Source organism: Jaculus jaculus, chromosome 2 (genome assembly GCF_020740685.1).
Source record: "Jaculus jaculus isolate mJacJac1 chromosome 2, mJacJac1.mat.Y.cur, whole genome shotgun sequence".
Lineage (NCBI taxonomy): Eukaryota > Metazoa > Chordata > Mammalia > Rodentia > Dipodidae > Jaculus > Jaculus jaculus.
This window is the reverse complement of record NC_059103.1, coordinates 194,421,949-194,438,366: the sequence shown is the minus strand read 5'-3', so window position 1 is coordinate 194,438,366 and position 16,418 is coordinate 194,421,949. Positions and strand designations below refer to the sequence as shown.

Sequence of the window (16,418 nt, the reverse complement as noted above, 5' to 3'; positions counted from 1 at the left end):
CTCTCCCTCTCTCAATCTCTCCTATTAAGCTCCTCCTGCACAGTTCCACCCATGGCTTGGAGAGCAAGAGATCTAGTCAGGTTCTCCGGGAAAACTTTAAGAGAGTAATCTTGAAGTCTTCCTGACCCAACACTCCTACTATAGTGAGTTTAATTAAAATAATCATTCAGGATAGATGGAAGGAGGAAAGAAGATAAGATAACAGCAAACACCATTGTGGTTGGGAACATGAGCTTTAGAGTTAAGGAAACCTGAGTTTGAAATCTGTTGCTTTCTATCTTTTGTTGTTGTTGTTTTTGTTTTTCAAGATAGGGTCTCACTCTAGCCCAGGCTGATGTGGAATTTACTATGTAGTCTCAGGCTGGCAATACTCTTTTAACTCTGCCTTCTGAGTGCTGGGAGTATACACCATGCCCAGCTCTTTCTATCTTTATGACCCTAGGGAACTTAATGTTTTAGGCCCCTTGAGTATAGGGTACAAAAAGTTACTTCTGTTCATAAGGTTATGAGGAGTAATATAACATTATACATGCTTTGCCCAATACATAAAGTGCCCAATACATGGTGTGGTGATTTGAATGTGAATGTTATATTCCCTCCTATCCTGAGGTATTTTTGTTGTTGTTGTTGTTGTTTGTTTTAATTTTTCAAGGTAGGGTCTCATTCTAGCCCAGGCTGACCTGGAATTCACTATGTAGTCTCATCTTGACTTCAGAATTATGGCGATCCTCCTGCCTCTGCCTCCTGAATGCTGGGATTAAAGTCATGGGCCACCACAACCAACCAAGCTGAGGTATTTTTTTTTTTTATTTGACAGAGAAAGAGGGAGAGAGAGAGAGAGAGAATGTGCACGCCAGGGCCTCTAGCCACTGTGAATGAGATCCAGACGCAAGTGCCCCCTTGTGCATCTAGCTAATGTGGATCCTGGGGAATCGAACCTGGATCCTTTGGCTTTGCAGGCAAATAAATGCCTTAACCACTAAGCCATCCCTCCAGCCCCAAGCTGTGGTATTTTTGATTAAGATAGAACTTGTGATTTGCGTCTCTCACAGATGGATCCCTGCTGGGTTGAGTTGTATCACTGGGGATAGATCTTGAATCAGGCCCTGCTAGGTGTGTGGAGAGCTCTGGCTATTGGTGTTTGCAGGCTCTTGTGTCTCTGTGCTGTGGATCTATGGCAGTGAACCAGCCTCTTCTGCCATGGTGAAACATCCCCTGGAATCTGTGAGTGTGAAATAAACCCTTTCCTCCCATAAGCTGCTTCTGGTTGGATGTTTGTCCCAGCAAGATGGTGACTGCAATACATGGTGCTAAGATAGTGATGATGTTGATGATATTTCTGGTCAGTGTGGTTAACTGATGGAACAGTTCTGCCTCTTGGAGTACGAAAAGGAAGCTCAAATATCTTTGCATATATGCATATGGGCCTTAAGTTTCTTTAAGAACTATTTGATGGCATCATCTCCTGCCTCCTACCCAGGCCTCCTCTCAGGAGTCTGGCCCATGCTCCTCCTCCAGAAGAGCCATGATGCTGTAGCAGCCTCTCTTTGCTTCTTATCTCTGGAACTCCAGCAGCATGAGCTCCATGAACATATGTTGCCTCATTCACTGCTTCAGGCCCTGGCCCTGGGCAGACACTGAGCGCATGTTTGCTAAGTGATAACTGGGGACAGAAGACCTTCACAGATCACAGGACAGTGCCATGCTGCTTCATTAATTTTTGGATTGACAAGCCAGTGTTTGCACTTAGCTCGGCCACACTTAATGACAAACCAAGCTGCCTACTGGTATCCATTGGCACGGTCAGACCAATTAGGGGTTTGGATGGAATTAAGACAGCTGGGTATAGAAAGGATGCTCTGCCCAACATTTTTTTTTTTTCTTTTCTCATTTTGTTCATTATCCTTACTAGGAATGGCTAACTCAAATTATCCCTGGAAATCAAAGAGTGAGCATAAACCCAGGCAACCAATTAGCCAAATATAAACTGATTTCTGATCAATCCAGCAGACTCTCATGACAGCACAAGCCACTGGAAAATGAGAGAACATGCTAGGCTGGAAACATGAACCTAGAAGAATCCAGTTCTAATACTTAGATCATCACCATATTTGGGGTCCCACTTAGCTATAGGCCAGCAGTGTGAGCAAAATCTCTGGCATGGCTCCATGACAAACTTTTTGCCTTTTGTAGATTTTTTTGAATATTGGTTTTCTCTCCCAAAATTCCTTTTCCCTTTGTATTGAGCACAAAAGCTTGACTTTTTATGTGATGCCTTAGGTTAGAATCAGAATAGGTAAGGCCTTCCCTGACTGAGGATCTAGAAGGGAAAACAACAGAATAGCAATGAGAATTATAGCAACTAGCAGGCTGGGGTAGCAGGAATTTTCAAAAGATGCTTGATTGCTTTTCAGGTGGAACATAAGCACAGGGTTGGAACTGTTCTTAGGAACAAGATTGACAGGGTAGTTATAGTGTGGCCTTTCCTCCAGAAAAATCTGAATTATATACTTGTCAGGAGAAGCCATATTTCATAAATACATACATCTATCCCCAATTTACAGAAAAGGGTTGAGGTCCAGAAGGAGAGGGTGACAAGGAGAATCAACATGCATTGGTCTAGGGACATTGCAATTCTAATTGCCACTAAATGTGCCAGAGACAGTGGACCCAGGAGTCATTAGTTCAAGTTCTGCTTCCAACTGACTGTAACCTTGAAGGAGGGATTTGAACTTTGCTGTTAGAAAGCAAGTGGAGTGGGGCGTTTCATGTTCTCCAGCCTCCCTGTTCTCCCTCTGTGATTCTCATGTCTGTCTTTCCTCGGTTTGGCTCAAAGCAGGGCTGTGAGGAGCATTCTGGGAGGTGAAGAGACTCTGGGAGAATCCTCTCAGAACGCCTGTTCTGCTTCAGGGACTTGACCTTCCACCTCCCAAGGAGGTAGAGACACAAAAGAAACTTTTGCTGCTCATCGTAGACTTCTTAATTTAGAAAAGAGTATTTGTCTTAGTAAAGTTAATCCTCCAGTAAGAGTTTTGGTTTCCCTAGGAGTTCAGAACACAAATTCCTCAGGGATGAAGAGGTTTGGATTGTAACAGGAGACGGGCTGTGATGAATGTGCTGTCTAGAGGCTTGGAAGCAACTGCCAAGGCAAAAGAGACCTCGTCACAAAGGCTAAATCATTGATAGTACTGTCCATTTCCTTCCAGCCTGGTGAGCTCAGTACAAACCCTCTTCCACAAGTGATGGGCATTTTTACCAAGCAGCAATAATGTGGGACTAACTAAGAATCTAGGATAGCTGTTGGTTGGTTTTACAAGGATCACGTCCCTGCAGAAGGGTGTCGATTATGCTGCTACCAAGTTCAGCTGCAATTGAAAGGGAAATCTAATTAAGGTGAGTAATAATCAATGCCGACTTCCCTGGTTCTGTAGATCTTCGTATGCGGAGGTCAAACTTGCCTCTGGGTACGCCAAGGGTCCTGACCACTCACAGTGTCAGGACTTCTCTGACATTCAAACAAAGCCAGGTCATGCAGCGCGGCATTAGGAGGGTATGCAGTCAGTGCTGGTCTGGTGGACACGTACCACTGCATCGCTGTCATAGAGCTCCACCACCACAAGGGGTGGGGATTCCATGAGCTCCTTCTCCTCGCCATGCAGAACCAACTCGTTGAAGAGCAGCATCTGATTCCAGGTTGGGGACAGAGTCTGGGAAATGACCTGGAAGATAGCACCAAGGGCACCCTTCAATTGGGTTGTTAACACAAACACATGCAGGGTCCGGAGGACCCGAGGTCACCATTCTTGCTGGTTCACTCAACATTCAAGTGACTGTGTGAGCAGAGAGGCTACTATGTGTTAGATGCTAGGGTGGTACAAGGACTCCTTGCCTTGGAGGAGTGTGTACTCACGGCAAGTTCTGTGAGCAGAGCGATGCTAAATATCCCATTCACACAGATAATTTATTTTCTTTTTTAAAAAATTTTTATTAGCATTTTCCATGATTATAAAAAAAATCCCATGGTAGTTCCCTCCCCACCCCCACACTTTCCCCTTTGAAATTCCATTCTCCATCATATTACCTCCCCATCTCAATCATTGTACTTACATATATACAATATCAACCTATTAAGTACCCTCCTCCCTTCCTTTCTCTTCCCTTTATGTCTCCTTTTTAACTTACTGGCCTCTGCTACTAAGTATTTTCATTCTCACGCAGAAGCCCAATCATCTGTAGCTAGGACCCACATATGAGAGAGAACATGTGGTGCTTGGCTTTCTGGGCCTGGGTTACCTCACTTAGTATAGCCCTTTCCAGGTCCATCCATTTTTCTGAAAATTTCATAACTTCATTTTTCTTTACTGCTGAGTAGAACTCCATTGTGTAAATGCGCACAAATAATTGTAACTAACTGTTCATGTTGGCACTGTGATGACGGCATTAGCTGCCCTTTATTGAGCCATCATGTGCTGCCCACTGCAGTGTGCATGCACAGTCTCATTTCAACCTTACAAGACTCCTGGGCACAATTATTTACATGGATGCTAAAACCCAGGAAACTGAGGCTAATGTGTCCAGAGCCCGAGGTGGTGGAACTGGGATTCTAGCTGGATATGGTACCATATGGTACCAAGTCCAAGCTGCTAACCTTGTCCTCCTTCACCAAGTAAATGCTGCTACCATCTTCACCTCATGGATGAGAAAACTGAGGAGAAGGGAACCCAGTGATTTTCCACTCCTCAAATGCCCTAAAGTTGACTTTAAAATCTTTTATGTAAGTCTATGGCATTGTGGATATTTATTGACCACTCTGAATAGGCCAAAACAACCCTCACTGTTTGGCATGGTTGGTATCTTTCTTTGACAGGGATTGTTAGAACAAGCAATCAAAATCATGAATGTTTCACCTAAAATCAACTCAGTAGCCCCTGCCAGGTCACTTAAGAGGCACCTTCAGAAGAGAGAAGGCATCTGGATCTAAATTCTCTCCTCTGTTTATTTGAACATTTGAAAACATGTCACAGAGCTAAGGACTACTTGTTTGCAGTTCGGGTAGGCCCTGCACCCAGGTAAAGGGCATGGAAGGAGTCCACGGTCTCCACTCTGTCTTCTGGAAGTAAGGTGGGTGAGTTCACAAGCGAACGTGGACAGCCACTGCTGGCTCCTGGGGAAATTTCCACAGCACGTCTGAACTGTCTCCTTACCTACCACTGTCCACTCCAGGAGGACTGAGAGAAAGACTTGTCCCGAACTCACTCCCAGACTCTAAACCCACATAAAAATGTCAGCTCTGTTTTATTCCCAGTCAGCTCCAGTTGCAGCATCAAATCGTTTGCACTGTGGACACGGAAGAATATTTTTATTGCTCTTTATGTGAGTCATAAAAATATTGCATCTTGCAGTTTCCTTCCCCCATTTATTTCTTTTACAATATTTTATGCCCTCTCTGATAGCACAGAAATGGGAGAGAGAAATTTAGGATTCTTCCTACCAAAATGAGACAGGCAGGTTAAACAAGGTGGTCTTGGAATTGAACCATCTTGGCTTTTGTTTTGACTCTTTCATTACCTAGTTGTATAGATACAAAGCAGTTAAAAAAAAAAAAAAAAAACTTGAGGAAATCTAACTTTCCTGACAGAAAAAGAACAGGTTCAACCAACCAATAAACAAGAGTGATGAGGTTCAATGCAAAGCGTCCAGATAGCCGTGCTTTTCAGATGTTTTTGAAAATCGGCATCTGAGCGCTCCTGTAGCATTGACCTGACAGTGTGATACCAAAGCACTTTATAATCATCATAGCAGCCTCCCTACAGAACCACTGTGATGTCTTCCTCTGCACGTGGCTGGCTGTAAGTGCCGCTTGGTAGAATCCCAGAGGCCAGTGTTCATTATCGATCCATCACTCACATACTTACTCAGGACCTGCAGTGTGCTGCGCGCAGACCCAGCATCCCGCACACAGCACATACTCAATGACTCTGTAGATAGGCCAGAGGGTTTGACTTGTCATTAGAGTTGCTTCCACGTGTAAAAGGCCACATGGTCTCTTCAGAGAGGTGCTAATAGACTCACCCAAACAGAAATACCCTCTCTCACTCCTATGCCAAGGTGCTCCCAGTGAGTCTTAGTTCTTTTGGGCTTCTTTAAAGACATGTGCACTGAACTGAGTTGAAGCATTTTTTGGAAGATCATGGGATGACAGCCCATGATAATGTTATGAACACCACGTCATCAGAAGTTGTGGACAGCCTGTCGCTTTAGAATCAAACAACCATGAATAGATTCCTAGTTTTACTTCGTACCCCAAGTCCAACTTACAAACGTGATTTAGCCTCTCCAAACCTTAGCATTCCTCCTTTAAATAAGGCTAGCCCACCTTGTCTGAGAGAAAGAATATTCCCTGCCTGGCACACAATACCCAGTCGGTTCTTAGTACACGTTTGTTACACACTCGGTTTCAGCCCATACTTGTTTATAAGTGAGTATTTGGGGCTATCAATGTGGCTGAAAGACAAAGTGTTTGCCTAACATGAGTGAAGCCTTGGGTTCAATCCCCAGCCTCATGTATGCACACACAAAAAATGTTCACCAGGGGCTGGAGAGATGGCTTAGTGGTTAAGCGCTTGCCTGTGAAGCCTAAGGACCCCGGTTTGAAGCTCGGTTCCCCAGGTCCCACGTTAGCCAGATGCACAAGGGGGCGCACGCGTCTGGAGTTCGTTTGCAGAGGCTGGAAGCCCTGGCGCGCCCATTCTCTCTCTCCCTCTATCTGTCTTTCTCTCTGTGTCTGTCACTCTCAAATAAATAAATTAATTAAGAAAAAATGTTCACCAGATGTCTGCCGCATGGCTGCCTTGGTGTAATGGTTGATCTTGCCTAACCCCCAACCCCGGCTCAGGACCAAACACCCATCTGAATGTGGTAAATCTCAGGCCCAATAGCCTCCACTGTAAAACAACATCTCGTCCTCTTTCTCTAAAGTTCCTCCACCCCCAAAGCACCCTGTAGGAATTTTCTCCCTTTAGCCTCTAGTCCCGAGGTTTCTAAGACCCATGTCTGCAGTGATGTCTATAGTTCCTGGGCTCCCCTCTGAAACATTCCAGACCATCAGGTCACCTTGTCAGGGACTGGTCTGCTGGACCAGACCTTTGGAGACTGCCTATCCTGAGTTACAGATGAGCAGTTCTCCTGAGAATATGGAGATAGTTCCCATGGGTGCCACCAAACACCAAGCTCAGCTGGGCCTATAAGGCTCTAAAGTCAGCTGTGTCCAGCCCAGAGCAGGAAAGAGGCCCGTGACAGATAGGCCCTCTCAGACAGCGCCACACAGAAACAGGAAAAAGAAACGTAGGATTCTTCCTACCAAAATGAGACAGAGAGGTTAAACAAGGTGCTCTTGGGGTTGAACCATTCTGGCTTCTGTTTTTGGCTCTTCCATCACCTAGTTGTCTAGTCTCTGACCCCTCCCTGCCTCATCTGCAGAATGGGGTCATGACAACATGTGCAGCTGAGCTGCAATGTGGGTACCAAACAATGCATAGAAAATGCTCATCATTATGCCTGACTTGTAGTGGGTTTTCAATAAACGACAGCTGTCGGTATTAGCAAAAAATAAGTACTTGGTTCAAAATTATGGAGCCAAATCCAGGGATCTACAGAACCTATTTTCCATTTCAAATGATTATTTGATAAACAAAACCCATCTGTTCCTCTGAGATAGGAATGTAAATCAAATGAAGATACTGTATGGATGTGCAAACTAGGAGAATTAGATGACAACCCATTGAGCTCACTCAGCTCCGTAGTCCTGGGGACCCTGCAATGACACAGCTCTGGAGGCAGGTGGGAACCACAGGGCCCCCAGTTTCAAAGGCAGCACTGACAAGTAACCACATAGACGCCGTTCTTGGCTATGCACTGGCTTGGGTATTTCATGCTTCGGAAGGCATGTCTACTAACATCCGTATAACAGATGAAGAAACTGAGGCACAAAGAGAGCTTTCCTAAATGTCAACCAGCAAAGAGGTGGGAGAACTTGAATTTTGACCAGGGCAACAGAGCTCCCAGGTCCTTACTCAAAGCCACTGCTGTGTCCAGCCTCTAGTGACCCAGGCCTGGATTGAACTTCGTGCATCAGAGTCTGTCCCTCACAGCTTCTAGAGCCCTCTCACAGCCAGTGATCAGCAGGTGCTGACTAAATGGATGCGAAGCTGGTTCCCATCATGCTCTCGGCTTGGGTGCCATAAATCAAACTGCAGCTGAATCCAGCCGCCGGGTCACAGGCTGTCTTGGAGAAAAAAGTTTGCCCTCTTGACATTAGCCAATGTAATGGTGGCCATTTGTCCATCCATATACTTAGTGTTTTGCGTCTCCGCAACATCTATATTCGATAACAACAAACCCGAGGTCTCATGAGTCATGATATTTGCCCAGAGACGTGCATCTGGAGAGTGGGTGGACCAGCAGGTGGCCTCATGTCTCTCTGTTTCTTACCTCCTTGAGATGGGTACTTCTAGACTGAACACGTACCCCTCCAACAGCAGATCAAAAGCCAGGTGAATCCCCGGTGCAAATGACTCAGTGACAAGACATTCTGCGGGACTTGCACTGCTTTAGGGGTCTTTCCCAGGTTACCACTTTGTGTGCAGGACAGAGGGGAAGCAGAGGCCACGTCTGCCCATCTCCCATAATACTCACCAGATCCATCACCAAGTGGCATTCTCCAGAGAAGGGGGTTTGTGAACTACAAAAGTGATAAGTGTGCAGAACTACCCCGCTGGCAAGTGCAAGGGCCAGAACTTCCTGATCATAGAGCCAGGACTTTTCCTCCCCACCAGACCCTGCAGCGAGAACAGACTCCAAGTCTCAGGGGGCTGCCAGGGCCATTTTGCCAACTGCTTGTTCTCACTGCACCCACTGTGCCTGCTACTTCTGTAGGTAGCCACGCTTGCCAGGTTCTGTTCCTCGTCCCTGTTCCTTTTTATCTCCCAGCTTTCCTTGGCCTAGGGTCTTGCTTATCTGCCTTAACACAGTGGTTCCCAAGGGACCAATACACCTTCCCTGTCTATCCTTCCAGGCCCACACTGCCTTCCGAGCCTGGCAGACCTGCAATGGGAGATGCAGTGCTTTTCTTCCCTGGGCTCAGCCGCCTCGTTACCTTCGTGGTCTGGCAGTGGGACAGGAAAGTCACTTTGGCGAAGGGGTCTGAAAGGCCACTGCTGTCCGCTGCAATGAGGCCCCGGGCTTGGTACATGTGTGCTCTCAGCTGGAAGATATGCCGGGCTGTGGATAAAGCACAGGAAAGGGTGGGCGTCAGTAGACTTTCAGAAGCGTGCGCGAATGTGGGTCTGTAAGCTGCTTGTGGCTGCCTGTCCCCAGATGGACCGAGGTGACACCAGCCAGGTCCCTCTGCGACTGAGGGGAAGCTGGGAAGGCAGGAGAGAAACACTATGTGCAGAGGACATCGGAGTCACACATTCCCCTTGGGGCTTTTGTCCCATTGTGTGTCTTAAACATCACCACGAGAGATATATGACTATCTCCCCATTACATAGATGAGGAAAATGACCCACAAAGTGGATGAATGACTTCTCCACATGTGCAAAGCTCACATTTGCTTCTGATTCTAAAATCCACTCGCTTGTCTAAAACATCACATTTCAGCAGGCTTTTGGAAGCAGCATGATTTCCTACCCCACGTGTGTGTGTGTGTGTGTGTGTGTGTGTGTGTGTGTGTGGTCACACGTGTACACATAATGGGGTTCTGCTTCACAATCAGTGTTTGCATCAGCAAACTAGCACAGTGTCGTCCTGTAATGGAGCCAAGACAGTCCCTGCACCTAGGAATGCTTCCTGGAGAATGCAGATGAGGAGACCCAGGTCACAGTGACAGGGTGGTAAGGATGACTGTCTTTGAGAGATCAGGGCAAAGTTCACAGGAAACAAAGCCCAGGAGTGAGCACACATGTTGGGCGGGGTGGGAAGCAGAGAGGAGAAAGAAACAGGCTGGACAAGATCAGTTCAGTGGGAAACGTCAAGGGTGGTTTAGACGCTCATATTCTTTGGCTCATAGGACTTCATGTCTACTGGCTTTTCCAGGGTGCTTCTTGTTTCTGTGTTTCCTCACTTCCTTCCTCTACTTACACATTTTCTTGTCTGCCTCAAAGGTGCTAGGCTAGTGTGTCTCCATGTCTTTGTGTTGATGTGGAAACTACTGTGTCGGAACCCTTGCACACCTACTGAAATAGTTCTGCTTAAAAAAAGGGGGGGACATAACTTTATTCCTTTCACCTTCACCACAACACCCCAAGCCACTTCCAGGCATAAATCATACAGGATCGCAGAGGACCACGTGCTTATTACTGACCCTTCTAACTCTCTCTGTGTGTTTAGCTCCTTGTCTATAACAATGAGGACATAATTCTCCACATAGGGCTATTGCAATGGGCCAAAGGGTTGAAAATTCTGCCTAGCACGTGGGGAAAACTTTAAAAGTGGTGTGAAGATCCTGGTGTGTTGTTCCTGTTGGTTTTTATAATGTCATCTGTAGTGTGAGCCGCTGGAAGCAATTTGGGTGTCCACTGTTGCAGGAGTGGACAAGAGAAATGTCGGGGATCTTGGTTAAGTAATTAGAAGCAATGGGTTAGAAGCGCATATGGCAGAGGGATTTTGATAATCTCCTACTTCAAGAAAATAGCAGAAGAAATGTAGCAAGGTATTGATGTAAATGAACCTTGATGTGCACACAAAGGGACAGTGCACAGTCACCATAGCACACTCAAATAAGACAGCAGGTTCAGGCTGGAGGGATGGCCTAATGGTTAAGGCGTTTGCCTGTAAAGCCAAAGGACCCAGGTTCAATTCCCCAGGACCCACATTAGTCAGTTGCACAAGGGGGCGCCTGCGCCTGGAGTTTGTTTGCAGTGGCTGGAGGCCCCATTCTCTCTCTCTTTCTCTCTCGCCCTCCCTCTTTCTCTGTCAAATAAATAAATAATATTAAGAGGAAGAGAGAGAAGGTTCTAGGGGACATGGTAGTGCCCTCTGGTCAAGGCCCTTAGAATAGTAGCATTTGATCAGAGGGGTGCACATCTCAGGTGGCTATAGAAAGCATATAGAATGAATCTTGACAGCCAGAAATACAAGCCACTTGGGAACACGGTCTAGGTTAGTTGGAGTATGAGGTCACAGGTAGTGCTGGTCACATTTCCAAGGACTTTGGAGGCCTGAATGAGCATTGGAACCTAGTGTAGAAGACCATAGAGAGTTTTTTTTAAAAACATTTTCAAATATTTTTATTTTTTGTAACAGAAAGAGATAGAGACAGAGGGAGAGAAAGAATTGGCACCCCAGGCCTCAGCCATTGCAATTGAACTCCAGAAACTTGTGCCATCTTGTGGGCATGTGTGACCTTGTGCTTGCCTCACCTTTGCGTGTCTGGCTTATGTGGAATCTGGCGAATCAAACATGGGTCCTTAGGCTTTGCAGGCAAGTGCCTTAACTGCTAAGCCATCTCTCCAGCCCCACAGGGAGGTTTTGAAGGTCTGTGTGTGCTCGTGTGTGTGTGTGTGCGTGTGTGTGTGTGTGTGTGTGTGTGTGTACAGGAGGTGACCTATCAGAGCAAAATATCAGGAGGATAAAACTGTACGTCAAGGGGCTAAGGAGAGAGTTTAGTGGTTAAAGGCGTTGGTCCGCAAGCCTGCAAGTCCGAGTTCAGTCCTCCCCAGGATCCATGTACACCCGATGCAAGCTGGCCCATGTGTCTGTAGTCCCATGGCACTTGCAACAATAAGCAGCAGAGCCAGGAGAAGCAGAAGCTCACAAGCAGTAGCAGCCAGGAGAGACCTTGTCTCAGAAGAAGATGGAAGGAGAGGAGAAGTGCACTGAGGTTGTCCTCTGACTCTACACTCGGGCTGTGACACCTGCGCACCCGTACAAACATGCACGCTCACACCCATGTGTGCACACATACACATACATGTACAAATCAATCACAAAATTAGAAAAAATGTAACAAACTATGTAAGTTAAGCCTGCAATGGACAGAAACCTTCCCGAGGGACTAAGAAGACAATGGTGCCCCGTGTAGACAGAAACGCAAAGGGCCAGATCACCCCTGGTGAATGGATTGGAACTAAAGGTGAAAGAGACCTTGGAGCAGTGGTCGATACTACAGGAATTGACCCCCGACAAGGAGGGTGCCCAAGGCAATTCATGAGACCTGCACACATTTCTGTCTCTACCCTGGGTCACTTCCAGGCTATGTGGGGACCAGCATGGAGCCTAAGAATGCAGCGACCTTCTCAGTCCCTACCCTAATCCTGCAAGGGATTTAGAAACTGGAGCTCTGTGCAGTGTCCAGTGCAGCCCACGTTAGTCCATGTGGTTCAAGCTTCTCCAAGTTCTGATCAAGTCAGGGGCAGGAGAGGAGTGATTCATTTGAGCTTAGTTCTAAAGTCTCCCCTCTTCCTGCAGACACCAATGGTGACAGGCTGGGCCTTGTTGCCAAGCGTCGCTTAAAATGACATCACAGGGACAGTGACAGGAGTCAGCTGACAGAACTCTTCCTTTGAGTGCCACATAGTTTGGCAGATTTCGTAGCCACACTTGGGAATGTCTTATCCCTTGAGAATGTCCACCAGCTGCCCTTGAAATGACTAGCCCTGAAATTTTAGCAGAACTCAAGTGAAACTACCTAAGTAGCACACTAAACAACTCCAGGGGTGCCATTTATTCAGCCTATGTTTTTTTGTTTGTTTTGAAATGCTGAGTCTTACACTTCTGCTCCTTGGAGCAATCTAGACAGCCTCCTCACACCATGACAACCCAACACTGGTCCCTGGTTACTAGATGCCCCATTAGAGGTCAGGATTACCTCTCCCTCATCTCTACACTGCCACCACCAGGCTTTCTACCTTGCTTTCCATATATAGGTGCAAAGCAGTTACTTGCTGAATGGATACCCACTGGAGCATAAATTTCCCCAGTTGATGTGGAAGGCAGCCAACGCCATCAATGCCAGCGCTCAGTGGAAAGTTTATCAGGTCACTTCATGAAAACAGCATGCCGCAGAGCATCAGGAAGCACTGGAGAAAGTCTCTCCACTCCTCTGAACTGTGAGTAGTTGGAACAGTGACTATACCTGGGTTTGGGGGTACATACAGTTTGTATCTATAGAAACAGGAAGATGAATTGATGCGGGTGTTATTTACCCAAAGACAAAAACTTTGGAAGGTTGGATCAAGGGGCTGGGGAGGCTGTTCAGTCAGTAAAGTGCTTGACTTGCAAGAATGAGGACCTGAGTTTGATTCCAGAACCTATGTCTTGAAAAAAACCAGGGGTGGTTTGTAGTGTGCATTTTAAATCCTATCGCTGAGTAGAGGAGAGCATTCTGGCTGGCCAGTCTGCCTTCTTGGGGAGTTCTGAACCGGCAAGAGACCCTATCTCAAAAGCATAGCGGTAAGGAATGACACCCAAGGGTTGTCCTTGTCCTTCACACATGTGTATACATAGTATGCTATACACACACACAGAGAGAGAGAGAGAGAGAGAGAGAGAGAGGTTAGAAGGAACATGAGAAAGAAAGCAGGATTTGGAGATGGTTGGCCCAATCCTTTACTAGCTGTGTTACTTTGGGCAATTTCTAAGCTTCTTGAATACATACTAATCCCCACATATAAATGAAAGAAATTCCCAGGGTTGATGTGAGAAGGGAGTGAGATGTTCTGTGAGCACGCACTACACAATGCTTAACACTTTGTAGGTGTTTGTTATTCATGTTCCTCCAAGATACCCATCCCTGGGACCTTGTCTTCCCTGACTATTGACCCACTTAGATTCCAGTGACAGTCAAGGTCCACCGACACCAGAGGATGTCGTCAACAGAGGAGACCCAGACCTGTGTGCGGCTCTGCAGTGATTCCAGGTTCGGCGCAACTCAACACTCGACTTCTGCAGAAGTGAGGTAACGCCGGCGGCGGCCTTGTCTGCCTTCAGTGGCGAAGAGCTATGCAAGTTAGAGTGATGTGAATGCGGACCAAAATGCAGAAGGAAAGCATTCACATCCAGAATGCAACCGAAAATTGTATCAAAATGTAAGAGCTGGGCGTGGTGGCACACACCTTTAATACCAGCACTCAAGAGGCAGAGGCGGGAGGATCCCTGGGTGTTCGAGGCCACCCTGAGTCTACACAGTGAATTTCAGGCCAGCCTGGGATAAAGTGAAACCCTATCTCAAAATAACAACAACAACAACAAAAAACCCTGAAACGTAAGCGTGATGATAGTTATGAAAATAACTATGAAAGAAAGAACTCCATATAATGTGCTTCCTATAAGCAGCCAAGCCAGGAACCAGGCTAGAGAAAGAGGAAGAGAACACCCACTCCCATGCCAGTCTGCACTGGGTCGCTGTTGGGATGTGTAACTGGACTAAACCTCCCTGCCACACAGATAAGAAAATCTGTCTTACAGGGTGGAGACTCAATAGTCATCACAGGGCTACAGAGATGGCTTAGCAGTTGCGGTGAAGCCTAAAGACCCAGGTTCAACTCCCCAGAATTGCACATAAGCCAGACGCACAAGGTGATGCATGCACGTAAGGTCCCACATGCCCACAAGGTGGCGCTCGCATCTGGACTTCGACAGCAATTGCCAGAGGCCCCGGAGCACCAATTCTGTCTCTCTCTCTCTTTTGCTTGCTCTCTCATGAAAATACTCATCACAGCAGAAGATCAGAGACTGCTGAGAGTACAAGATTAAAGAAGACTCACAACACACCTTCCAAGGCTCAGGAAACATTGTAGAAGAGGGAGCAAAAAGATTGTCAGAGCCACAGGGTGGGAAGGTTTAACTCTAAGGGACTGTCCCCGCCCTCCACAGAGACTGACTGGGGCATTCATGACCAAACCCCGCTGAGGAGGGTCCTAAGTGGAATGGAGGCAGGCAAGAGGGAACATAAGAGTACAGCCCAAGCCGGGCGTGGTGGCACACGCCTTTAATCCCAGCACTGGGAAGCAGAGCTAGGAGGATCGCCATGAGTTCAAGGCCACCCTGAGACTACATAGTGAATTCCAAGCCAGCCTGGGCTAAAGCGAGACCCTACCTTGGGGAAAAAAAAAAAGTACAACCCAGTGGGAACATGACCAATATGCAATATGTTCATATAGTCAAGTTCTCAATAAAAAGCTATCTGTTTTAATTCCCTAAATCTTATCAGCACAAGAACTTACAAGTGCTTCTTTTAAAGCTGCTATTTTATTAGAATGCAAGCTCAACTTACTCAGTCCACCTACAGAGAAACTCAAAGGACTTTATTTTTATTGATTTATTTATTTGAAAGTGATAGAGAAAGAGGCAGAGAGAGAGAGAGAGAGAGAGAGAGAGAGAGAGAGAGAGAATGGTGCCTTCAGCCACTGCAAACAGACTCTGGACGTGTGAGCCCCCTTGTGCATCTGGCTAACGTGGGTCCTGGGGAATTGAGCCTTAAACCAGGGTCCTTAGGCTTCACAGGCAAGTGCTTAACCACTAAGCCATCTCTCCATCCCTCAATTCACAGAAAAGCACATTTATTCAAGACATGTTTGATGACTTCACTTTATACTTCAAAACAAAATATTGGATGGTAAAGAGCAACACTTAGATTCAGACCAAAAAAAAAAAAAAAGTTGATACTAAAATAAAGCATAAGCCGGGCGTGGTGGAGCACACCTTTAATCCCAGCCCTCGGATGGCAGAGGTAGGAGGATCGCTGTGAGTTCGAGGCCAGTCTGTAGCTACATAGTGAATGCCAGGTCAGCCTGGGCTAGAGCAGAACATCAGCTTTAAAAAAAAAAAGTGCCATCAACACATGCATGTGTAGAAACCCACCAGAGGTGACCACTGTCTCTGTTTGTCCGCTGGGCACCATACCTTGGTAGAGCAGGGTAGATGGAGGGTGATGGGTACCGGCCACTTTGGAGGGCATTTCTGCTTCATAGCCTGCTGGCAAGTTGTCCAAAATGGCACCGGAATACCTGGTGGAGCCCAGCCACAGGTACACATCAACCTTTGCCTGCACCGACCAACCAGCGGGCCGTTTCCCAGGAAGCTGAGGAAAGGTGACAATGAAGGCCGCTTCATTAGCAGGAGACAAGCACAGCCCTACACTGAGACAAGAGATCCTTCCCAGAGACGTCTCTGGAGGATCTCCCAGAGCGCTATCCCCCAGGGGATCTGCCTACATCACAGAATTGAAATAAACAAAATGGCCCCGACTGATGCAAAAGAACTACAGGGGAGGGCCCAGGTTTGGGGGACCTGAAGCCTAAAGACGCATTGTGATGAGAATGTCTATTAGGCATGGATCACTTAGATCAATTGAACCTGTTTCCCTTAAGCTTGGGGAGATGAAATTGTCAAGTTCCTTCAGCCTTTAACTGACAGGC

General features: G+C 46.7%; 1 protein-coding gene across 1 annotated transcript in view; it reads right to left on the bottom strand.

Moving 5' to 3' along the window:
• Positions 1 to 16,418, bottom strand: part of Fer1l6 (fer-1 like family member 6) — a 145,513-nt gene that overhangs the window by 58,202 nt on the left and 70,893 nt on the right. The window contains exons 18-20 of the mRNA XM_004661353.2: positions 15,904 to 16,081; positions 9,155 to 9,279; positions 3,585 to 3,719 (exon numbers count right to left, since the gene is read on the bottom strand). Coding sequence (XP_004661410.2) covers positions 3,585 to 3,719; positions 9,155 to 9,279; positions 15,904 to 16,081 — 438 coding nt within the window. The remainder of the gene's footprint in view (positions 1 to 3,584; positions 3,720 to 9,154; positions 9,280 to 15,903; positions 16,082 to 16,418) is intronic.